This window comes from Osmerus mordax, chromosome 4 (genome assembly GCF_038355195.1).
Source record: "Osmerus mordax isolate fOsmMor3 chromosome 4, fOsmMor3.pri, whole genome shotgun sequence".
NCBI lineage: Eukaryota > Metazoa > Chordata > Actinopteri > Osmeriformes > Osmeridae > Osmerus > Osmerus mordax.
The window spans coordinates 6,943,925-6,967,938 of NC_090053.1; the positions used below are offsets into that span (position 1 = coordinate 6,943,925).

Below are 24,014 nucleotides of genomic sequence, written 5' to 3' on the forward strand. Positions count from 1 at the left end.
CACATCTTCTGAATAAAAGTAGCCTAATTTGCTAAGAATGTATGTTTAATTATGTGGTAGTGTATATATTATATAAAAATATTAAATTGGGACTTTGAGGTTAGCCTATGTTAAATGGCACGAGCTCATGCTGCAGGCAACATGTGGTTAAAAAAGATCAGAAAACAGGCTCAATTTAACCTTTCATCCACATTGCAGGTGGGCGAGGCCACAGCCATTGAAAAAGATGGCTCTGGGCGAGGCTACCTGAATAGTCGATGAAGTTTTACGCTACCTAGCTGGATAACACTTAAATAGATTACCAAGTCATGAAAGTGCTACATACACAATAGGAAATTGATAACATTTCGTAAAACAACGAATTAAAGATAAACTCCTTTCACTCATTGAAAAATTGCCATCTTCATGTTAACTTCTGACCCCACATATTATCAGCAAGGCCAAACCTATAACATAGGTTAGGGTTCAGTTCAAAAATACTATTTTTATCAGTTGGACTGCTCATAAATTCTCTGGATTTCCCCAGTGTAGTCAATCAATATAGAAAGAAAGACTTGATGAAAGAGCACAGAAGAAGACGTGTTAGTGTTTATACGAATCCTTGTACATCAAAGTATTTGTCATTATGAGAGTTTCAACACGGTACACAATAAAGACAACACTCCCAAGCCTCCAGGGCCGTAATCTAGACAACAGGCTGTCTGTGTCTTCAGCCTTCCTGGCAATTTCGTATCCGGACATTTATGTTGTAGGGTTTAGGTGCCTGAGTGACTCCGAACACTGGGGTGAAGTCTGGCTCGCCTGCGTCCTCTGGCCAGACAAACTGGAATCGTCTCAGCAGGGTCACCAAGATGAGGAAGAGCTCCATACGAGCCAGACCCTCACCCAGACACATACGAGGTCCTGGAAGATTAAACGCTGGCATTACAATGACATCTTTCTCCCACCTAGCTGTCCATATAAAATACAAGTAATCCTGTAAGTAATCTAAATGATGAACAAGATCAAGCGTGATTTAGAACCCAATACCTCCGAATCAACTTTCAATACCACTGTTCTGAAATGAGATTATGTAAAAATAAGATTAGCGTGACCTCTCACCGACAGAGAAAGGCATGAAGGACTCATTTTTCTGTATCTCTCCCTGGTCGTTGAGGAAGTTCTCAGGGTTGAACTCATTAGGAAACTTCCACTGGCCCACCTCATTGAGCACAGAGGACAGGTTGGGGATGACCAGAGTCCCCTGGAAGGACAGAATAATTTGAGAAACCGATATTGTGTTTTAGTAGGGAAGAAGGGTCAAGGAAGGATGTATGAGTTAGGGCTTTGTCTGAAAGGGACCAGGGTGGGACTGGTAGAGGAATCCTGAGGGCTAAACTATCTACTGTGTAAACCTTTTTTACGTGTCAAAATTCCCTACTGCAAAGTAATTGTTTTCTGTTGGTAAATGTTGGCAGTGTGACTGTATCCCTATCCCCTCTTCTGAATGAAACCTGTTTTGGTGCCTGGACCCTGACCTTGGGAATGCTGTACCCCATCAGCTCTGTGTCCCTAGTGGTGCAGTGGAACACACTGAGGGGCAAAGTACTGGCGTAGCGCTGTGACTCCTGGATCACAGCCTGCATGTAGGGCATCTTGTGTCTGTCCTCGAAGCTGACCTGGGTCCTACCCTCCAGGACTGTGTCTATCTCCTGCTGACAGCGCTCTGTGGATGAGGACAGGGAAACAACCACTGAGGAACACTGTCATGGCAATAAAGGTGTGATGCAGACAGACAGACAGAGAGGCCAGCAAATAGAGAAACAAAAAGACAGAGAGACACACAGATAGGCTGGCAGACTGACCCTGCACCTCTGGGTGTGTCATGAGGTAAAGGATGGTGCTGCGAATAGTGTTAGAGGTGGTGTCCGTCCCAGCAAACAGCAGGTCCAGCAGAAGAGTGATCATCTGGTCGTCATCAAACAGTGAACTGTCGTCATCTCTCTAACCAAACAAAGAACAGGGGAAAACAAGGCTGCTTTTGTCACCCAAGTCCTCATGAATAGAACTGCCCTCCAAGCCTCTTTACGTCATGATTTTTCAAGTGGGCATGGTCTTTGTCATCAGACCACTTCTGCAACGCCCTACCCTCTTGTCCATCTGGTCGAGGTAGCAGTCGATGACGTCTCTGGGCTGCAGCGGGACGCGGGTGGCCCTGTGTTTCTGGATGATCTCCAAGACATGGAGCTTGACGGTGTTGTAGTCTCTCAGAGCTCGCTGGAAAGGCAGGGGGAGACTCCTCAGTAGTGGCATGGTGTCATAGATCTGTGTGAGAGAGAAAGTGAGAGAGAAGAATTTATATAGAGACATATATATTTGTTCAAACTGATTGGTGAACTTGTTGGCCAGCGACATCTACAGATCCTTCCGTACCATGCCCCAGGGGCCGTTGGCTATCTTGGAGTTCTCTGCCATCATCCTGATCATGGCCTGGAAGAACTGGTGATCGTACTCGTAGCGCACCCCGAACATGATGGAGCAGATGATGTCACAGGCGGCGTTGTGGAAAAGTGTCTGAGGGTCCACGGACTTCCCTGGCAACATAGAACAGGTCAAGGTTCATTGTATATAACAACCTTGTCTGAATGTTATCTATTTACAATTTGATTTCATTTTCTATAGGAGACCTGGAAGGAATTTTATAAAACAATGCTCCATTGTACAAAAAACTGCACTACACAGTTCAAACAGTGTCACATGACCTACCCACGCTTTCCTCAAGCAGAGCACTAACATACTCAGTCTCTCCCAGAATCCTCTCCTCCATGGAATGCTTGCCCAGGCCGAAGTTCCTGAGGGTCATCAGAGCGAAGCGCCGGTGTTCTCTCCAGCTGGGTCCGTAGTCCGCCATGATGACACCTGGAGAGACGTACATTCATGCTGAGTCAAGTGTGTCGATGATGGAAAACGTGAAATAACGATAGAACAGAAAGGACATAAAACGTATTTCGCACTGCCTCCTTTGTTAATACTACCCAGGAGTATCTCCGTACCTTTTCCCTGGGTGAGGTGGTTGAGGAGGAGGCCATGGGGGCGTCCAGCAAAGTCCACAGCCTTGCTGACCAGCGCTGCTCTCGTGGCCTGAGTCCCAGTCAAGATGACCGCTGGTCTTCCTCCGAAGTACAGGCTAAACACCTTCCCATAGCGTTCCGACAGCTGGGGAGGAAGAGAAACATGAGTTGCTGTATCAAGTATATTTGATGCACTCCTAACAATGTTTGTGTTCAAATGTTTTACAGGTTAATATTTTGTGACCATAACGATGATAATGAATAATAATTATGAACAAAAGAATATTAGGTTGACACTGCCTTTTATCATGTTACTTTTGTACTACGTTGTGTAATAGGGACAATGCCTGCCTGTACAAACGGAGACACGTACAAGAAGAAACCCTCCAGTTACACAATGAGCCCAGGGCAGTTAATGGCTCACTGAAATACAATCAATACCAATCCATCATATATCGTTCAGCCTTACTCTGTTTAGGTCAACAATGGGGTTTTCCAAATTCAGCTGCAGCAAGTTTCCAAATATAGGGATGGGTTGCGGTCCTGGCGGGAAGTTCTTGGCTCTGTGTGTCCGCAGGAGATAAAAAAGGAGGCAGACAGAGAGCCAGAGCAGCACCAGTGTACCCAGCATGATGAAGATGTGTGTGGGTGACTGTTGTCCCACTGCTCTCTGTTCCCTGCTATATAAACACAACTGAGAAGCCACACACTTTTGCCATGTGACTCAATAATGGAGTGTCATTGGTCCACTTAAACATTGTGTTTGTTTCTTCCTCTCCTAACCTCTTTATAAGGAAGATGATAAATCAGTTGCCCATCAACACCGAAGCAAGTTCCGTCTCCTTCCACCCTTCCTGATGGAAGATAACAAGCAAAGACTTATGGGTAGTGGCTGAAACTGGCTTTCTAATTGGCCGGTTGGACATGCAGCCTGTTTGTTTGCACAAAAATTACCATTAGAGTGGAGAGGGCATGGTGGTTACCCTGGGAGATTCCTGTGTGTTATTCTGGATCCTCCTCGTGTAGTTTCATTCTTCTGGCAACACCCACCATCTGTAAAGTGACAAATTGGAACCCTAGCTTGGATGTAGTTGTGTTATAATGTAAGTTAGCTTGATAGTGTAAGTTGTGTGATTCTTGGAGAACATTCAACAGCAGCTTGGAGACCATGTGATTCTGTGGCACTTACAGATTGGTTAATAAAGATGTAGTTTTGTGTTGTCTTCACATTCTTTTTTATGCTTACACAATGCAACACTTTTATTAGACTGATAAGATGTTTGCAGGCTGTGAAAACTTGCTGACAGTGAACTTGTGAACTGTATATATACATCCTCTAAATCAGAAAAGGTGATTAAAAAATAACCTGCTGCAGTATAACACTCCACTTTTATTTATTTTGAATTCACCAAGGAGACTTATAATCAGCAATTCCTCATTCCACACATTACTCAAAGCAACACAAACTCAGTAAATAACATTTGTATGGTGTTATGCGTGTTATGCGTAACCCTGTTCATCCTTCTCACGTTTTGGAGGGGAGGCCATCAGTTTTCAAAGTCCCAAACTTGTAGAGGTTAGAATGACAAACTATCTCTAGAAGGGACCTTGTTAGTACTAAACTGAAAGTCAAGTATGAATACAACTGCATCCAATTGCAATTATACCAATCTCCTCTATGTACCCTTATGGGGAATATTTTTTGTCTGTCTCTTCCGGAGTGACAAAGTTCAGTTGAGTTCTGGATTTATATAAGTATTATCAATCTGCAGATTGGGAGAGAAGGTCAGGCAGTCATGGTGTTACATCAATCACAGAGAAAGAGACTCACAGTTCCCAGCGCATGACCACTCTCAGGGCAGAGAGAGATCATAGGTGGAGCTCTCCCCGTACCCAGTACTTTCTCCTGACCCTGAACATCTATTCAACTTGACAAAGAGACACAATCTACTCTTTTTTTTTTGTATCAATCTTCGTCTCTTTCACAACAATGGTTCAGCATTTGAACAGGATAGCCAGTAGTGTTGTAGGGCTTGACTTCTGAGCTTTAACTTTTTAAATTAAGAATGATTTATAATGAGTAACTTATTAACACTCTATAGGGGGTTAGGGTTAGTCAAAAACATTATTATATGTTGCCCCCTTGCCGGGTCCCTCTCCGCTTGACACACATTCTGTAGGGTTTGGGGGACAGAGTGACTCCGAACACAGGGGTGAAGTCTGGCTCGCCTGCGTCCTCTGGCCAGACAAACTGGAATTGTCTCAGCAGGGTCACCAAGATGAGGAAGAGCTCCATACGAGCCAGACCCTCACCCAGACACATACGAGGTCCTGGAACGTAGGAAAAAGAGTACAACAATTTATTTAATAATCCCATTCTTTCACGCAAGGAGTTCATGTAAGAAAAGATGGATGAATTAATGAACGCATGTTTTCATTAGCTGAGATTTTGTCAAACTTGTTTTTTTCTGTTCTCACTCCACCAACCAGACTAGTAGTAATAGTGGTAGCAGTAGTAGCAGTAATAGTGGTAGTAGTTAAAAAAAAATAGTGGGTAGGTTTGAGGGGGACTGTCCCTTACCCAGGGAGAAAGGCAAAAAGGCCTCAGGCTTATGGAACTCTCCTTGGTCGTTTAGGAAGTTCTCAGGGTTGAACTCATTAGGAAACTTCCAGTAACCCTCCTCATAGAGCACAGAAGTGAGGTTGGGAATGATCAGAGTCCCCTGTTATAGACAAGGGGAGGAACAGAGAGAGAAAGAGTTGGAGAGAGCTTGTTTCCATGTGTTCTTTTTAGGTGGAAGACAATACACAGTGGAACCATACTGCAGCCCCTCACCTTGGGGATGCTGTACCCTGCCAAGCTGGTGTCTTTGGTAGTGGCGTGGAACACGCTGAGAGGCACAGTGCTGGCTATACGCTGGGCCTCGTGGGCAAAAGCATGCATGTAGTGCATCTGGTGTCTATCCTCAAAGCTGACCTTGTCCTTCCCCTCTAGGATTTGGTCTATCTCCTGCTGACAGCGTTCTGACAGGGGGACAAAGAGAACATGATGGACCTGGAGTCATATTTACCAAGGATATTGGACTGAGTGGTAGTATAGGATCAGGTGCTGGACTGCGCGTAAAGTTTCATTCAACAGAAACAACTGATCCTGGATCCACACTGTTACTTACTTACAAAACCAGGTCCCTCATATGATAAATAACACTTCCGGTCAGTCAATTCATTCCTACTATATGTCAGTGTTGTTCGTCATGGTTCCATGGTTTGTGTATGAGGATGCATGCAGACACAGGAGCTGTGGAACACACCCTGAATGTTTGGGAAGGCCACGAGGTAGAGGAAGGCGGTGAGAAGTGTGTTGGAGGTTGTGTCGGTGCCAGCAAAGTGCAGGTCCAGGACATACATCATCAGCTGGTCCTCATTGAAGTATGAATCATCATCAGCATCATCTCTCTAGAAAGGAGAGCACAAAGTACCCACCAAAGTACACAAGGGTTATAACTTTCCATATGTACTGCTACTATAACCGAAACATGGTCACACTGTGCCTCTCGGTCACACACTTTGGCCATCTCCTCCAAGTAGCAGTCCATGAAGTCTCTGGGTTCTCCAGGGACCCTGGTCTCCTTGTGTTCCTCCACTAGTTGAAGGGCCATCTTTTGAGCTAGGTCTGCGTTGCGGAATGCCTTCTGGAAAGGCAGCGGCAGACTCCTCAGCATAGGCATACTGTCATAAATCTGGGGGCAGGCAACCAGGACAGAGAGATTTGGGTTTGAACTAGCTGCAATGACATACTTTATCTGCTTACACATTCTGGTGTAAACGACTGCCACCTGAGTTCTGTGTTGAAAAGCATCAGGAAAGTTGCAGGCAATACATATATATTTTTTATTTTCTTATTACAGTAAATTCTGCATTTACTAGACTGCAACTATTACGTTTCACTACCCCTGACGTTTTCATTCTTTCTCACCATGGACCAAGGTCCGTTAGTCATCTTTGCGTTCTCAGTAAAGAGCCGGACAAATGTCGTGAGGAACTCATCATCGTACTCATAACGGTTACCGAAGAGGACGAGGCAGATGATGTTGGATGCAGCATTATGGAACATAACCTGGGGGTTCATGGTCGTACCTGACAAACAAACAACAGTATAATTAAACTAAAATTAGTCACTCTGCAGTAGCCTAACACATTTCAGAACATTTGCAGCCCAGACTCTACAGTAGGTAGACATTTTCCAAGATCTGTTAAGTCCCCGGCCTGATCCAGGCCAGGTTTTCTGTTCTTGTTTTCTCAGGTGTTGGCTCCAGGTTCTTGTTCTCCTGCCCACATACTCCATCCCACCTGTGTAACTGTCACACCTGCCGCTCATTCCCTCATCAGCACCACAGTGTTTCAACCCCTGTTTCCCAGTCACTTATTGCTTCAACTAGATGTGTTAGTGTTGGCTCCTGACTTACGGTACATTATCGCAGTACGCTCAAAGTAATCGTGCTTTTGTCTCTGCCTGTTTCAGACCCGTGTCACACCCTTCTCGCCTGTTCGTCCGCCTGCCTGCCAACACCTGCCTGTCCTCCACAGATCTCCCTCGTACTGTCCTTTTCAATAAACCCATCAGTCTTGCCTTTGTGTTTTGAGTCGGCCAGCCAGTTGGTCAAGCCATAACATTATCTCATTATGATTAATGTGCATAATGTGCAAGCTCTTTAAAATTAGCCAACAGATATTCTAACCCTCAAAAAACTATCTGAAGGAACGTCAAATTCTGAATAGGGAATGCCCAAAAAAAACTGAACAAATCTGTCTGCTTTCAATCAGGTCATTGACCTATGACTAAGGGAAAAAAAACTTGGCATTCAGGACCACTGCCTCAAAGATAACAAGCCCCATAACCTCAGGACAAGCCAATCTACATACACTCTGATATCCATTACAACATTAGTACAAAGCTCTTCTTTAAACAAAACCAAGCTATCCTACTTTTAGATTTTTTTCTTGATGTTCGAGTTCTCTATTCTCATACCAACACTTTTCTCCAACGAATCTATGATGTGCTGTATTTCTCCATGAATCCTCTCCTCCATGGAATTCTTCCCCATGCCGAAGTTCCTGAGGGTCATCAGAGCGAAGCGCCGGTGTTCTTTCCAGTTGGATCCATAGTCTACCAAGATGACGCCTTGGAGAGAGCAGAGGCTCAGTATGCTTGTCAGATACAGTACACGATCAATTCAAATACAGTTCAGTACCACTATATCAGTCCTGTAGGGTCAAATCAGTGGTGAAAATCTGCTATCAATTTTGGGGGGGACAATTATATAGACATTTTCTCAAGAGCAATTCCTGAGGGGGACACCAAAATTACTGCTGTAACACATAGCCAACATTGTAATATGTTGAATGTATATTATTAATATTATGTACGTTTCCTTATGTTTACAGTGATTTATTGGGGGGGACAAATTATATTTTTCCCAGGATGGGGGGGTCGTGGGATCGCTGGGATTTCTGCCTATGGGTCAAATTAAAGTGGATTGGTTAAATAGAAAAAAATGCCATTATCTCAATGGAACAAAACGGTCTCCGCCCACACGGGAGGACTGACCAGCAGCGCGTGAAAAAGCCTTTCAACAGCTTGCAAAACCGTCCCACTTGACCGCATTTCAGATTTCATGTTGTGTGAAAAATCCCTCAATTTATATTTTTACGAGCTAGTTTGCATTTTAACAAGCATCTAAAAATAGGATCTGATTTTCAGAGGTCAGCTCTAGCAGCTGCCATACCTTGCCATACCCATACGCCTAGAAACTCATGAAGCTGAAGGTGGGCCTATGTCACTCAAACCTTTTCCTCGGGTGATGCGGTTAACCATCATGTCCTGGGGTCGTCCAGCGAAGTCTGTAGACTTGGTCAGAAGAGCTTCCTTCATGGCCTCAAACCCGTTCAAAACAACGGCGGGCCTGGAACCGATGTAGATGCTGTACACGCTGCCATAGCGCTTTGCCATCTACACTCAAACACAGAACCCTGTTTATAAATATGTTGATAAGACTGTGATGGAATTATTTCTTATAGCCTATGCCATTAGTTTTAGAAAATGAATGTCTAACTTCATAAAATGAAACATTTATAAAATGTCAAATGTATTATGTGAATATGGTCTTGCTCTGTGTAATGTGGGACTTGTAGGCCTAAGTGAGAATACAAAAGATTGGCAAGAAGGAGAATGTTGAGATGTAACCTTTGAAAGAGGCCAATGGAGGTGGTGTGATCTGGGATGGTGTTGTTTAGGCAGCCAAAAGCATTGGCTAAGCGGCTGGTCGTAGCGGTGCTAAACCCCGGTTAAAATAACAAAACTAGGCGTCCGAATATCTGTTGAATATCGAACTTCAAACCAACTTTACCACGGTTTTCCACCGTTTGCAGATTGTGTTGTGTGTATTGTCTGTGTGTTGAAGATGGTTGTTTTTCTGTTCAATTGTTAATAAATGCGTAGGCTCTTGAAAGACATTTAACCGTTTGACTGCTTGATTCTCAGCATTTGCACCGTAAGAGCTATAAATCATTTCACCCACAACATTGGAAGACTTGTTATGCAATTATAAAACCAAAGGTTTGTAGGCTATGTGGGAAGTCTTATTTTTAGCAAACAGCACAACTGCATGATGTATTTTGTACCTTCTCAAAGTCTTTCATGGGATTGTCCAAATTCAGATGAAGCAAGTTCCCAAGTATCGGGATAGGTCGAGGGCCCGGAGGAAAATTCTTGGGCTTTTGGATTCGGGTGAGAATGTAGAGGCAGAAGCCGAGGCACAGCAGTATCAGGACAAACATGCTAAAAATCACAAGCAATGCACCGGGAGATGGTGAAGGGACGCGGTTTCTTATACGAGCTTCACTTACAATCCATGACTTTACAACCCTCAGAAAAAAAAGTTCCAGTCAAGTTAAAGTCCAGCCTCTATTTCCTGTCAATTGTTGACATTGACTCCAGTCTGTCCCCAATAGGATTTACTGCAGTTGTGTCAGGACCAATCATGTTCCACATTGGTTTCTGTACTTAATCATTAGTGTAGTCCTACAGGCAGAAACGTAAAATGCACGTAAAACGCAAAACCCCCCAAAATAATCTACATTGTATTTATTCACCAAATATGACTTCGGGAATTTTGATGTAAAATTAACCTTTTAATTTAAGTTATTAAATTGTTAATTTAAGTCAGATCAATTTACTAATATAATGTAGGCCTATCGTTTAAATAGTCTGGTGTTCACAATACACAAAATACACACTAATGAAAATAAAAACTATTAGACAACTTTTGTCAAATTTGTTTAAAAGAACAAACATTTTCTAATGGCAATATCACTTGTCCATCATGAAATTAAATAAGAATCGATAAAAATAGAGCGTTGGTCGCCGTTTTGTATTTGACATATGACATGGTTGCTCTTCTCAATGTGACAAGTGATCAACATTTTACTTTGCATGATTGATTTTTCTTTCAAAAATCTAGGCCATGGTCTGTTCCACAATATATTAATTTCTTTGAAAAAAGAGGAATTCTCTTCGTAGTGCAAACCCCTTCTCCAAGGGGACTAAATAAATATTGTAACAGAGGCAACCATGCACCTGGTCTGACTGCATCCCCATCTCTTATACTGCAAGTTTACAGTGTTCATGTCTTTACACTTTTTTCCGTTTTGCAGTCATTTTTCTTTTCATCTCTTCTTCTTCCAAGCGCAGCTCCTCCTCATCCTCCTTGATACCCAAACGTAAACTGAGAGAAGCGGAGAGAAAACAGAAGATATGTTAAGGTGGACAGTGGTTGTGTCTGCATGCACAAAAATAGCCTCCATCTCTGTCTCTCGTCAGAGGGGAACTAGGTTCACCCTTCAGTTCAGCACTGGGGCTTCCTTTTGGTGTTTTTCAATTTAAGCTCTTTTCGTCTTTAAGCTCTTCTTGTCATACACACACAGACAGAACACGTGAGCTGATTCCACGACAAGCAGTCAAAATAGATCTAGGTTCAACGTTACCGTCTGTTTAGACCCGGATATCATTTTTACGGGCCAGAACTGAGTAAAAATAATAGAATTATGTGCTTCTTCATATTAAAGCATGATTTATTGTTGTGTGTGCATGTGTTTTAGGCCCGGAAACCACAAGGGGGTTGTATGTTGTATTTCCCCCCCAGTTTGTATTGCAAAAACAAAAAATATTGGCCAAAAACAACAGCAACGTTTGTTGTGTGTTACCAAGAGATTAAATGTAAGTACTTTAGCGTAATTTATTAACATGTAGCCTATATTAAATACACTGCATCTCCACTGAAAAAAAGTACCCACTTTATATTGTCTTGCTGCTAGTTAGCAAACCAGCATTTCATCCATAAATAAAAGCCTTTTGATAGCAGCTGATTCAAGTACTGCAAGACTGGTTAACATAACCAGTTTGCTGAAAATTTGTTTTGAATAACTGCCAACCGAGATTTTGTCAAGCAAGTAGCCTAAGTAAGACAAGTTTGTTCATGCTAGCTAGGTAGCGAGAATTTAACTTTTCAGTCGAGATGGCATTAACCATATTTGGGTCCCGTTCTAAAATGCACTATGAATTACGATTGGTCAAAACAAACAAGCCATCGAATATTATTGGTCAAAAAGACGACACCAGTAGTGTCACTCAAAAAGGGGGCAAAGGAGGGGTACAGATGCATTTTAATACGAGAAAAAGCAAAGATTGTGCAAAGAAGAAAACGTTGAAATACGATTACTATGAATTAAATGGGGAAATCGAGCACCTGCCCATAGGGGCCTCAGACTACTTTTGTTTACTGGCCCGACGTTAGGTCTTACTGGCACCAAGCCCGGGCCATCATTAATAATGAACCACAGTCCTGAGGGCTACAGGCTATTGATCCAGACACATCAGATGAGTCTCATTGAATACTTTTGTCAGGGATGAACAAGAAGCCTGGGGCCTGAAATTCCCAAGCGTCTCAAAGTATGGGTGCTGGTCTAAAGTTCGTCTACCATTGTAGATCATAATAAATAAGATAGAGGGTTCCTGGATCAGCACTCCAGCTCTGAGACACATTGTGTATACAGGGCCCTCAAAGCAACCAAGCCCAGCAGGACCAGATTGTTACCAACCGTGACAAATACCTCCATCTGCAGGCATAGCTATGAAGTGTGTACAGCCCTGCTGACTACACTCTCAATGTACAGAGCCTGTTACAGAGGCAAGTTGTAAATTGATGAGACCTTTTATATGGAATCACTATAGTTAAGTATGAGGATGTGCAATAGAACTATGATTCAGTGTGCATGAGCTACTCATCAATTTCGCTGCTAAGACTTACCTTCTAGCCTCCTCTTTCTGCTGGTCTCTCCAGCTGCTCTCCATAAACTTCAATGCATAGTCACTCTCCTCTTTGTATCTAGGGTGAGGAATACGACACGTTATGACATTTTGTACAAACTGAATGCCATGACAAGTTGACCTTGAGTTGAGCAAATGTAATACAGGCTGAGAGAAGCCTGTCCCGTCTTGAAAACACAAGATGTATTTGGACAAGCAGGCCTAGCTCTGTAGGCTCGTTATTGAATCTTACTTGGTCCGGTCATAGCCAAAGATTTCCCTGATGTGTTGGGAGATTTCATCTTGCCCATCTCCTTCGTTATCGATAAAGTCGTCCATCTCTGAGTCATACTCATCTTCCTCATCTTCATACTTCCTCTTGTAGCTGGAGGTGATTGGTGGGAGCATGGTGCCTGTGGAGACAGCATGGCATGATCAACAGATTATAATAATTTTGTTAATTACCAATGTTTCGCTTTTAATCTCCCACTACATGAAGCTGCCATTTGAATCAAGCCTTTCTTTGGAACAGACCCAAGATGGATGACAAAAGGGGGGCCTGGATTGCTGACTCACTATTCAGCCAGCCAGGAAAATAAAACTGCATCAACCCACTGTCCTGATGTACTGGCATATACATGGTGAGAACAGACAGCAATAGTCAAGCAGAATCCACTTCATTCTACTTTACTGTCATCTATCTGGTAACAGTGAAGAATATTATGTGAGAATAACAGAACATCTGATCTGGTCAAAAGAAGATAATCCCATAATTAAGTGTTCAGAAACATTCTCTAAATGATTTCTCCAGTCTTTTACCTGGAGGTCTCATCCCAGGTCGAGGTTGCATCCCAGGTCTGGCTGGCATTCCTGGCCGAGGAGGCACTCCTGGCCTGGGTCCACCGAAGTTCTTGGATGAGATGGTCTCAACCACCATGGTACACTTGGGTTTACCAGGTCCAGAGCCCATACTGCTAGCTGGCCGGCCAGGGACTGGCCCCCCACCCCCAGGTCCACTACCTGAGGGTCTGATGCCACCCCCCCCTGGTCTACCCTGGACACCACCCCCACCTTGCCTGGCCTGAGGAGGTCCTCCTGGTCTGGGAGGGCCACCTGATGTGGGTCTCATCTGTCCATTACTCCCCTGTTTGACCAAAGAGTTACCTCCAGGCCTTGCTAGTTGTCCATTACTGCCCTGTTTGACCATGGAGTTGCTTCCTGGCCTTGCTAGTTGTCCACTGCTCCCTTGTCTCACTGAGGAGTTAACTCCAGGCCGTACGACTTGTCCGTTACTGCTCTGTTTGACCAAAGAGCTACCTCCAGGTCTTGCTGGTTCTCCCTTTCCTGGCCTGGGGGGTCCTCCAGTAGGTCCACCCCGAACTGAGCTGCCCTGGTTAGATCTAACTTGCCCAGAGCTACCCTGCTGTTGTCTTTGGCCCATGCCCGACGTGCCAAGCGGTCGAGACCCAGAGCTAATGGGCTTTCCTTGAGGTAGTGAGGGGTTCCCCTTCTTGGGATTAAGGTCACTTGCGGCTGGGGGTCTATGGCCTGATGAGGGCCTAGACGCTGGTGGTTTGGCTGACACCTGAGAGGATCCTCCCTTGTAGGAGGCTTTGCTGCTTAAGGCACCTTTAGAGCTAGAAGAGCTAGTAGCAGATTTGGGTCTCTCTCTCTCTCTGTCCCTGTCTTTGTCTCGGGTTCTGTCTCGATCTCCTTGAGACAATCTGGCAGAACTGTGGCTTCTCTCGCTGGACGAGGGAAGCTTTGGGTTCTTCCCTGACCCACTGGGAACGGGCCTCTCTGAGGAGCTCTTGTGCGGCTTACCAGTCCTTCCCAAGTCCTTATCAGAGGAGCTCTTTCTAGAAGAGCTAGAGCTGGCTTGGGATCTGCCGTCTCTCTCCTGAGGCCTTGAATCTCTACCTTTGTCCTGCTTCTTAACTTTGCGCTCCATCTCCAGCTCTCTAATCTCCTCCGCCGTCCTAAGTCTCTCCTCGTTCTTATTTATTTGTTTGGCCTTTACCTCTACTGGCTCAAACTGTTTCTTCTCTGCTAGTTTGAGCAGCTGTGCAAAGTTCATGGGTGGAGGGGCGCCCTTGGGTGGTCCAGCACCGGGATTCTTGGAGGGCTTGCTGGGTGCTTTGTTGGGCCTCTGTGGTACCGGGTCAGGCTCTGGTTCAGACTCAGAGTCAGTCTGTTCATATTCATAGTTGTCCTCGTCGTAAGTGTCCCCCCTCGGCTGATTGTCTCCCATCTCCCCCTTCGACCTCCTCTTTTTAGGTTCCTCCAATATGGGTACACCGTTGTAGCCTCGGAAGTTGTCCTTGGTTCGAGAGGCCATGGCACGGGCTTTGCGGTCTGACTTCAACTCAACCCTTTTGGCTAAGAGCACATCCTTCTTTTTCTTCATCTGCAGATCTGCACCAAAGAGAAATCATTGTGTAAGTACATTTCAACCTTTGTGCTGCCTTCGGGTCACAATGACACAAAGGTTCACAACGACCCATCGTTGTACTGCGACAACTTTACCCAATACAAAAACAAATAAAAAGCATTTTATTTTAACCTTCGCACTGTGGGTGGTGTAAGACAGCCCGAATGTTAAAATAAAATGCTTCACTTTATTTTGTATGAGGTAAAGTTGTCGCAACACGTCGGGGGGTCACAATGACTGAAGGGTCACAATGACCCGAAGATAACACCAGGGTTAAATATATATTTACCGTATGTTTGAGCATTATAGGAATTTCAAATGGCTGATATGCTTGCAATGGTTTTACCTTTCTTTCTGCTCTCCTGCTCTTGTTTCTTCAAGAACGCCTGCACAGCAGCTGAATTAACGCCTTTGACTTTTGGATCCTTTTTCGGTGGTCCAGTTTGTAAGCTGTACCGCTTCTGCTGAGAAATTAAAAACAGATTATTCTAAATCATTTAAAAGGTGGTACCCAACACCTGCCCTTTGGATAGATTATTTACTTTCTATTAGGCCTATAACTTAAATGTGACTTCAATAGTATAACCATATTGTGATCCAAAGTTTGATCAACCACACGCTTCAAGTGAAAAGCACTGAAAAGGGCTTTAAGAGTCATATTTTATTTCGTTTCACTTCTATAATACTATTAGATGGCAACATTCAGCCAACGTTGGCTGCACTTCAACAGCTAACACTGGGCAGTCTGGTTTGTGAGACTCATTGGCTTTTACATGATCCTCGTTTTATCCCCCATGCCTTCAGCTAGTACACCATTTGGCTTTAAGCCAATACATTTGAGTTAGACTAGCTAGTCTGACGCGTGTCGTTAAGTAACACTCTGTAAACTTGAGAAAACTCCTTATGGTTACTTACTGGTACGCTGCTGAGGCCCTGGTTTTGGGAGGCCATCGACAGTACATTTTCAAAGTCCATGTTGGGCTCTTGACAGGTGGCGATTACTGACTCGTGTTTGTAGCCAGGCTCAAACGGTTTAAAAGCTAGGTCGTTAGCTATCTAGCCAGCACACTAAGCTAGATTTTCAGAAGCTAACTAGCTCTGCCCAGGTTGTCAAACATGGCCAGTACGTTCTCTTTTGTGGCACCGTATCACTTAAAATCTAATCAGTTGCCAGAGCTCAGTGCCACGGCGTCGTTAGATGAGTCCGTTTGACAGATGTCTGACTAGTATGAGCTGAGTTCGGTAACCAAGTTGCTAGTTAGCTAGCTATGCTGATAGCTAGCTATGCTGATAGCTAGCTCAGCTGGTTGAGTAGCTGGCGTTCGTTGTAAGACACAAAAGCTTTTGGAAATATGAAAAACAAAACACCGAGTTACAAAGGCAATGATCACACTTTAAATCTGCTTGTCCTGGCGAGAAAAAAAATCTTCAAACAAATGACACAGAATTTAGTTGAATAGACTCGTTGAAAATGTTCAACGTCTCTGTTCTAGGCGATGTGTGTATATTTCACTAACGCCACGCTCCAATCCGGTACGACAACGTCACATCCGTTCAAAAATGATTTCACCAGAAGATGTCCCCAGATCCACAGAATCAAACTGCTTGATCGTGGCCTACTCAAAACACAATGTTGACAGACAAGCAAGTCAGTAGCACATTCAATCTGTTGATCATGAATGCCTTACTGGTTTTCAAAGTCTGTACTGGAACACTCAATAGCATTAGTTAAGATACCGTATTTTTTGCTTTTTCTATCATAGAATCTATGATGATGTCAAACAGAGATAAAAACGGAAACAACGTAACAAAGTATACAAAACAATGAACATTATTCTTTAACCAAAATGTAAATATTGGCCATCTGCTCAGATAAGTAAACAATGGTAAAACTCCTCCCAGTTTAGAGCCATTTCGACCTTTAAGCCAAGCCCCTTTAATTGGTTTATTTGATGTCATTGGTTGGATTTTATAACCACGCCCTATCTCCACCCACCTTGGTTGAAATTCTCCGCCTCCTTGATGTCAGCCTGTCTCCAAAAAGAAATCGAAAACAATCCCGCCTGACAAAGAGAAATACAAACAAGAGATATTTTACGCCGTGTGCGACCTGCTAGGTGCCATTCTACCAGTCTCTGCGAAAACTGTAGGTATCGAAGAAAAGATGGTCTCGCCAGTCACAGTGGTGAGTACTGACTGCAGCGGTACAACTGTATTGACGTATGTAGCCTACATGTAGATAAACACGAACTTGTGATATTATTTTTTCAGTAGTATAGTGGATATATTTAGTCAATCTGTCAAGGAAGGGAATACAGTGATACTATTGTCTTATGGGCTACGTTTTTTGCCTGGTTGAATATCAGTTATAAACTTGCTTGTGAAAGGCTATAGCATTTTATCGATCACTGTCATGTTGGCGAACATACATTTTTGTATGTCTGTTATGCAAGTAAGCATTGCTGATAATGCCGAATAATAAGCGTGCACCATCTTCTCAATGCGCTCAGATTTCAACTGTAGGCCACCCACGCATTTCTTCCAGTCTGCATTTCGGCAGTGGTCATCTGCTCCCTGTATTAGTAGTAGGCTACTGCTCTCTGTGAGAAGCTGAAAAACCATTAGTTTTCAATATTGCTGAAGAGACTTCCATATCCGCAAACATTCGACGGTCACTTTTGACTTAGGACTCTTAGGAATCAACACAAGCTATTCTCTTCTCGATTTTTCCATTTATTTCGTCCTTTTCTCACATTTCCAAAAGCCTTTCGTGAAAGGAAAACCTGTCATGTGACGGTCTTTTTGTCTTTCCCCCCGCCTGCCCCAGCAGTAACGCATGCGCCACAAAGCTGTCCCGCTGTGGATCAAACTCCACGATTTAAAGCCTCTATTACCTAATAGGCATCCCATTATCTAGCTCCTAACTTCATTAACATTCAATGAACTATTTCAGTGAGCACAAAGAGTGACTTGTAAATAAAGGTATTTATAATGTAATTAAAGTTAAACTGAGGAAACATAATAAACTTTGACACTAAAATATCTTAATTTTTTTTTGAAGTTATGATGTGCCCTGCATCAGGGCATGAGCACAAGAATGTTTTCCACTCTATTGTTGCCTTGACAACAGCTCCTGACTGGGGGTATGCAAGGACCTCATTACAAGGGGGCTGGTGGGAGATTGCTGAAGTCATCCTGGCCTGTTGCTCAGTCTCCCTGAGAGACATGATGTCCAAGCCATCATGCTATCAAAGAAAGAACACTCCTGTTGGATCCTACCCTTAACAAGTGTTTTACTATATATTAAAGGTTACCCCCTCACCCCCCCTAAACTGGCTCTGTGTGGGATGTACTGTTTGGTATCTGTCTGCCTTTTTGTGAGCCTGTCTGTCTCTCTGTCTAAACCGGCCTCTCTTTGGCCTGTATGTGTCTGTCTTTCCATCTGTTAATCTGTCTGTTGTCCAGTCTGTCTGTTCACAAAGGAGTGTGAGTGATCGCTAACATCATCGTCAGGGGGGGGGGGGAGTCACTCACGCAACACTCTTAACACAAGTTGCCTCTTCAGTGTCAGACACACTCATCAGTGAACAGGTTGAGTTAGGAAAATACAGAAGCATGGATTGTGAACCGTCAGCCTCTGAAAACACTTTAGTCGACCTTGTCGAGGTGTGCTTGACTCGCAAGAGACGAGGAAAGATGGGACAGAGAGGAGACGCATGAAGCTTGAATTCATGGAGGAACAGAGCCCCTTGATCGGACCCCCATCATCGGGGCTTCGGAACAGTCCATGTACGATTGGTTATTGAACCGTTTCATATTTCATCCGTTTTTATCTCTTTAGTCACACAGGGTGAAAGTAAATGTTGTACTTGTTGTCCGACATGCCTTTTCAAATCCTCTAGGGGGTTAAGGGGGCAAAGTTGCAGCACCCTGCGTCCTCATTGTGCTGCTGTGTTTACACAAGAAACGATGGAAAAGGAAAACGCCGAACAATAATGAACATGCTGGGTTTGAGAAATCTTGCTCAAACACGGCATGGACAGGGTCACAGTTTATGGGAAGACATCAAATTGACTCCTTTCTCCTCCCCCAGACCGCTCCCTCCTGTAAGTGATGATCTTTGCCTTTTCCCAAGGAGAAGTCTGTCCTCTCTCATCATTCCTTGTCATTCAACCCCAACTTTACAAACGTACTCCTCAAGTGTGAGGAGGCGTTGGACCACGTAGGTGGTTGGTCCATGTGAAGTAGTTCTGCATGCTGGTGTTCTTGTCCTCCAAGACTTGTCATGTCTGTTCTAGTCTTCTGTGTTCTGTGGTATTATAAGTGGGTAAGCTGCCTTCCAGTTCTGGTCCCTCTGGGGGCCCTGCCAGAACTAGTGGTTCCTATTGGCTTAGGTCCAGACTGGAGGGAAGAATTCTGAAGAGTTATTTATGTCTACTTGTCTCCTGAAAGGCATAGAAGATAATACAAAGATGGATGTGAATTAGGCTATACTGATGTATCTACATGGCAAACAAATTAATATAAAAATGTTGATAAGGTTGAGAGGAAAAAAAGGAACCAAAAATATTTGAGTAACTGACCGGAGGGGTGCTATAGTGTATCTCAAGGATTAGAAAACTCAACTTGTTCTCATGTCAAATCGAATAGTTTGCCGGGCCGAACATGTGACTTAGTGGAGAGAGTAGTCATAATAACACCATTAAGCTCTGGCCTAAGGACTGTTATCAGCTGGGCTCATTACAGTTTAACATGACCAAGATAAACAATGGAGTCAGGTGGCTGAGCGGTTAGGGAATCGGGCTAGTAATCTGAAGGTTGCCAGTTCGATTCCCGGCCGTGTCAAATGACGTTGTGTCCTTGGGCAAGGCACTTCACCCTACTTGCCTCGGGGGAATGTCCCTGTACTTACTGTAAGTCGCTCTGGATAAGAGCGTCTGCTAAATGACTAAATGTAAATGTAAACATCTACCACCAGGTCAGTTTAATGTTGCAGAACTGACCTGGCAAACCGGAGACAAATCCACAAAATAATACAACAGACATTGAAGCTTCCTCCCCCTCCCCTCCCCCCCCCCCATCAGTACATGTCTTTTAAAGCACTTTCACAGCAGGACACACAGGGAGTACCACCTGGAGCTGGGCTAGGTAATTGATACAGTAATTGCTGCAGCTGGAGCTCAGCAGGCTAAAGTTTGAACACGGCATGAACCATGGCACTGAACACCATGCCACAGGTTTCAGAGAAACAGACCTCAGGGTCGTGCATATCTGACCCAGTGTCATTAAATAGACACTCACACACACACACAGACATACTGTACATGCTAACATACATGCACACACACACTGGCCCTGAATGGTGAGGAATCTCAGAGGAAACAGGGCACATAGACAGTTGTTCTTACAGAGTAAAAGCCATCTGCTCTAAAGGGCTAGCAGCTGACAACCCCTCAGTCTCATCTGCTTTAGGACCATCTAGGGGACAGTCCCCGTATGGACATCTTCACATCAATTTGCGTCAGTGCAACTCTCTGCGGTGCGAAAGTGATACATCTGCTCCCAATAAGCCCCCATAACTAGCTGAGGGGTTAAAACGGTTGTTGTTTGTTCAGAGATTCAGTGCCATCGACCAATCCTGGTAACGGATTGAGCAGAGGGGTCTGCGGTGTTATTGAGCAGTTGTGCAATCAGGGTCCCCCCCCCCCCCCCACACACACACACACCCCACCTCTCCACCAATGGCTTGAACTTTAATAACCTTCTCGCTCCCTCCCTTCCTTCCCTCCCCCCCTTGCTCCCTCCCCGACCCCTCCCCCCGTCTCTATCCTCTTTCTCAGTTCCCCTGCCCCATGCTGCTGCTCACCTCTCCCCTGCTCTCCAGGCTGTAGCCTCTGCTTCCACTCCACCAGCCCAATGAGTCCGGTGGGAGACAGTTGGGAAAACTGCTTGAAACCTCTCTGTTCCAATCACAGCCCCTTGTACCATGGGCCCCCTGCTCTGTTGACAGAGATAGACTGGGAAAACGGTGGAGAGAGAGTAACAGCCACACACATACACAAATAGTGTGTAATAGGAGAGGGGTGAAAGAGGGAGCGAGAGGGAGAAAGAGGGAGAGAGAGAGAAAACGATAGATGGAATAACAGGGACAGAGAGAGTAAAAGAGATACATGGAAAGGGATTGAGAAGGGAGTAAAAGAAGAAGGTAAGGTGAGTGAGACCGAACTCTTCAGGAGCCTGTGGCCTCTGCTGTGCTCCCTCGCTTCTGCTTTCATATCCCCTATGAGCTGAGGGTTTCTGGTCTCAGTTTCATGTAGGTCAGAGAACACGTGTACTGCTGGCTTAGCAGTACACAGCCCTCTCTGGTCTGCCTTTAGCTCCATACTTCCCCTCGTCGACCGACAGTTACCTGAGGTATCGGCCTCTAACTGACAACAAATGCCCAGTGCAACATTATTTTACTTGAAAAAAAGACCGAAAGAATGAGACACATTTCTATGCAGACATCAGCCGTTAAAGATGCATTTGTGTTTCATTCAGTCAATGAAAATGGGGGTTTCCGATTCCAGAAATACATTATATGAGGGGGAAATTAACTGAGGGGGGGAAATTAACTGATTTCTTGCTCAAGAAAGAACAAAAAATCAGAAGAATGAATCTTCCAATGATGAATATCAAGTAGCCTAAATGTGCTGTGTGTCTGTCTCCTCAGGTGAAGAGCGAGGGTCCCAAGCTGGTCCCCTTCTTTAAGGCCACCTGTGTGTACTTTTTCCTGTGGCTACCTACCTCCACCCCATCCTGGTTCAGCGCCCTCATCAAGTGTTTGCCCATCTTCTGCCTGTGGGTGTTCCTGCTGGCTCACGGCTTCGGCTTCTTGAGTGACCACGCCAGTGCTCGCAAGATCTTGGCTGGCCTCATCTTCTCCTCCCTGGGGGACGCCTTTCTGATCTGGCAGGAGCAAGGATACTTCAGCCATGGTGAGTTGATCTGTATAGAGAAACAAACACCTTCCTGTCCACCAGCATCTTCAGCTGATCTATGGGTCGGAGGCATCGAGGTGGAGCTCTTTAAGGGCGTTCCAGAACCTGCCATTAAAGGGAGCCTATGAGACTGACTGTCCCTCCCACCCCCCAGGTCTGCTGATGTTCGCCATCACCCACATCCTGTACTCCTCCGCCTTTGGGATGAAGCCCCTGAATCTGCGCGCAGGCCTGGTCATCGGGGCCACGTCCGCCCTCAGCTACACCCTGCTCTACCCCTACCTGTCTGGGCCCTTCACCTACCTGGTGGCCGTCTACATCGCTCTCATAGGCTTCATGGGCTGGAGGGCCATCGCCGGCGTCCAGCTGGCTAACGACCTGTGGACCTGGACCAAGCTGTCTGCCTGCCTGGGATCGGTGCTCTTCATCGTATCCGACCTCACCATCGCCGTCAACAAGTTCTGCTTTCCTGTCCCGTACTCGCGCGCCATCATCATGGCCACCTACTACGCCGCCCAGATGTTGATCGCGCTGTCCGCCGTCGAGTGCCAGGACGCGGAGGCGGCCCGGAAGAGGGCGTGAGGGACGGCGCCGTCCGCGATCACTTTGAGGAACCCTCGTCAGGCGGCGATCCCTGCCCCTTGTGATTCTGGAAAGAGCCCACCTCCAGACCCCCAGACCCCCTCCTTTATTCTAGTGTGGTAGTTCCACACCTTACGCACGGTAGTCCCCTTCACAACCCCCCTCTGACCCCATACTGACCCCACTCCCCTGCTGCGGCCAGTAGGTGGTCTCACAGCCTTGTTACCATGACGAATAGTACACAAACAACCCAATCCCATACCCAAGACGGTATTGTTGTTTTTCCTTGTAGGGGAAGATTCATAGGGAGTATTGTCAGAGAGTAGGCAGGTGTGATATGTGAGGTCACAGAATGCAGATTGACCATTCTCAAGACGTACACCCTTTGCCTGCCTCCTTCATGCGGTCCAATATTGCAACTTCAAACGCGTGTAGTTTTCTTTTGACAACCTACATATTATTCTATGTCTGGCAAAAAGGGAGTTGTTTTGGGGTGGCTGTCAGTGACATATCCACCCCCTCATATTTTTGGTCCCCACCTTTTCACTCAACATAACCAAACTGCCTTCAGCACTTCTACAAACCCACTCTTCCTTGAGGAACTTTAATCTCTTTTTCCTGATGTTTATGGAGAAGTCCTTGAACGTTGAGGTGGTTCAGAGGGTAAGAAAGAAAGAGAAAGAAAGAAAGAGAAAGAAAGGGGAATAGATATATGCGCACATACCATTTTTTCTCTCCATAGACATGTACAGTATACACCTCATATAGTTATTGAGTGTCAGTCATACGTGGTTCTGTAACTTCAGTCAAGTAATCAATATGTTTTTTGGGAGTGAACTGCATAGCATATTACCCATTTAAGTGTTCCCTATGTCATTCAGTATTGTGTGTGTGTGTGTGTGTGTGTGTGTGTGTATGTGTACCTTCTTTCCTTTAGGCATTTCCCCCACTGTTCACCCTGCAAATAATTTTGGTTGCTCTGTTGCCTGTTTGCACATGCATAAACAACCCCAAACCCAGCACACATATGCACACACACACACACACACACACACACACACACACACCTCTGCTCCTGCTGGTTTAGTCATTAAAAGGAGCTGCTGGGGCCCTTATTGCTGGAAACGTTCCTGCGGCCAGCTGGGTCTTTGGCATTAGAGGGAGTGGTGAGAGAGACATGTTTGCTGGAGGGCTCTAGAGAAGAGCACACCGCCCCCAGGATCCTGCGACCCGTATCTTACACTACACAGGGACACGTGTCAGAGTGCCCAAGTGTGAAATGTATGGACATTGTTATTCCCAGTACATGTGTATTTTTCTGACAAGTCAAAACTTCCTGAAAGGCAGAATTGCTGTGAATTCTCCCTTACTAGTGTGTTAGGTGAGCTGTGCTTGCTGCGACCACTTGGCTGTATGGCAAACTGTTACCAGATCCTTTGCTGTCTCGTATTCCACAACTGTGTCTTTTATGCTGGCCCCACTGGCTGCTCAGTGATGACCTATCCATGTCAGTCTGGTCATCCTCTCTGTTATGACAGAGACACCAGACTGTCATAGGATGTGTACACAGCTTATCCTTCCAAGAACATTTAGGGAAATTCTTCACT

At 45.0% G+C, this 24,014-nt stretch overlaps 4 protein-coding genes across 5 annotated transcripts; 1 reads left to right on the forward strand and 3 right to left on the reverse strand.

Annotated features, from left to right (window-relative positions):
- Window position 1: 1 nt before the first annotated feature.
- Window positions 2–3,739, reverse strand: LOC136941496 (cytochrome P450 2F2-like). Its single transcript, XM_067234003.1, has 9 exons — window positions 3,520–3,739; window positions 3,033–3,195; window positions 2,746–2,898; window positions 2,413–2,573; window positions 2,128–2,304; window positions 1,845–1,983; window positions 1,518–1,705; window positions 1,102–1,243; window positions 2–903 (listed from the first exon to the last, which is right to left on the reverse strand). Exons 1-9 carry the CDS (start codon window positions 3,679–3,681, stop codon window positions 710–712), a joined length of 1,479 nt encoding a protein of 492 aa, XP_067090104.1. The 5' UTR covers window positions 3,682–3,739; the 3' UTR covers window positions 2–709.
- Window positions 3,740–4,420: 681 nt separating this feature from the next.
- On the reverse strand, window positions 4,421–9,958 carry LOC136941498 (cytochrome P450 2F2-like). Its single transcript, XM_067234005.1, has 9 exons — window positions 9,732–9,958; window positions 8,898–9,060; window positions 8,080–8,232; window positions 7,027–7,187; window positions 6,617–6,790; window positions 6,362–6,506; window positions 5,887–6,074; window positions 5,632–5,773; window positions 4,421–5,381 (listed from the first exon to the last, which is right to left on the reverse strand). The coding sequence occupies exons 1-9, from the start codon at window positions 9,885–9,887 to the stop codon at window positions 5,179–5,181; spliced, it is 1,485 nt and encodes a 494-aa protein (XP_067090106.1). The 5' UTR covers window positions 9,888–9,958; the 3' UTR covers window positions 4,421–5,178.
- A 275-nt stretch (window positions 9,959–10,233) lies between these two features.
- Window positions 10,234–16,337, reverse strand: spty2d1 (SPT2 chromatin protein domain containing 1). 2 transcript variants are annotated; one of them, XM_067233999.1, is made up of 6 exons: window positions 15,761–16,337; window positions 15,192–15,306; window positions 13,234–14,829; window positions 12,668–12,827; window positions 12,416–12,493; window positions 10,234–10,834 (listed from the first exon to the last, which is right to left on the reverse strand). In XM_067233999.1, the coding sequence occupies exons 1-6, from the start codon at window positions 15,818–15,820 to the stop codon at window positions 10,741–10,743; spliced, it is 2,103 nt and encodes a 700-aa protein (XP_067090100.1). In that variant the 5' UTR covers window positions 15,821–16,337; the 3' UTR covers window positions 10,234–10,740. The 2 variants fall into 2 exon arrangements, with proteins under 2 accessions (XP_067090100.1, XP_067090102.1); XM_067234001.1 differs by having other exon boundaries at window positions 15,192–15,309; window positions 15,761–15,896.
- Window positions 16,338–16,944: 607 nt separating this feature from the next.
- On the forward strand, window positions 16,945–23,313 carry tmem86a (transmembrane protein 86A). The gene is made up of 3 exons (XM_067235436.1): window positions 16,945–17,030; window positions 21,558–21,822; window positions 21,980–23,313. The coding sequence occupies exons 1-3, from the start codon at window positions 17,010–17,012 to the stop codon at window positions 22,405–22,407; spliced, it is 714 nt and encodes a 237-aa protein (XP_067091537.1). The 5' UTR covers window positions 16,945–17,009; the 3' UTR covers window positions 22,408–23,313.
- Window positions 23,314–24,014: the final 701 nt, after the last annotated feature.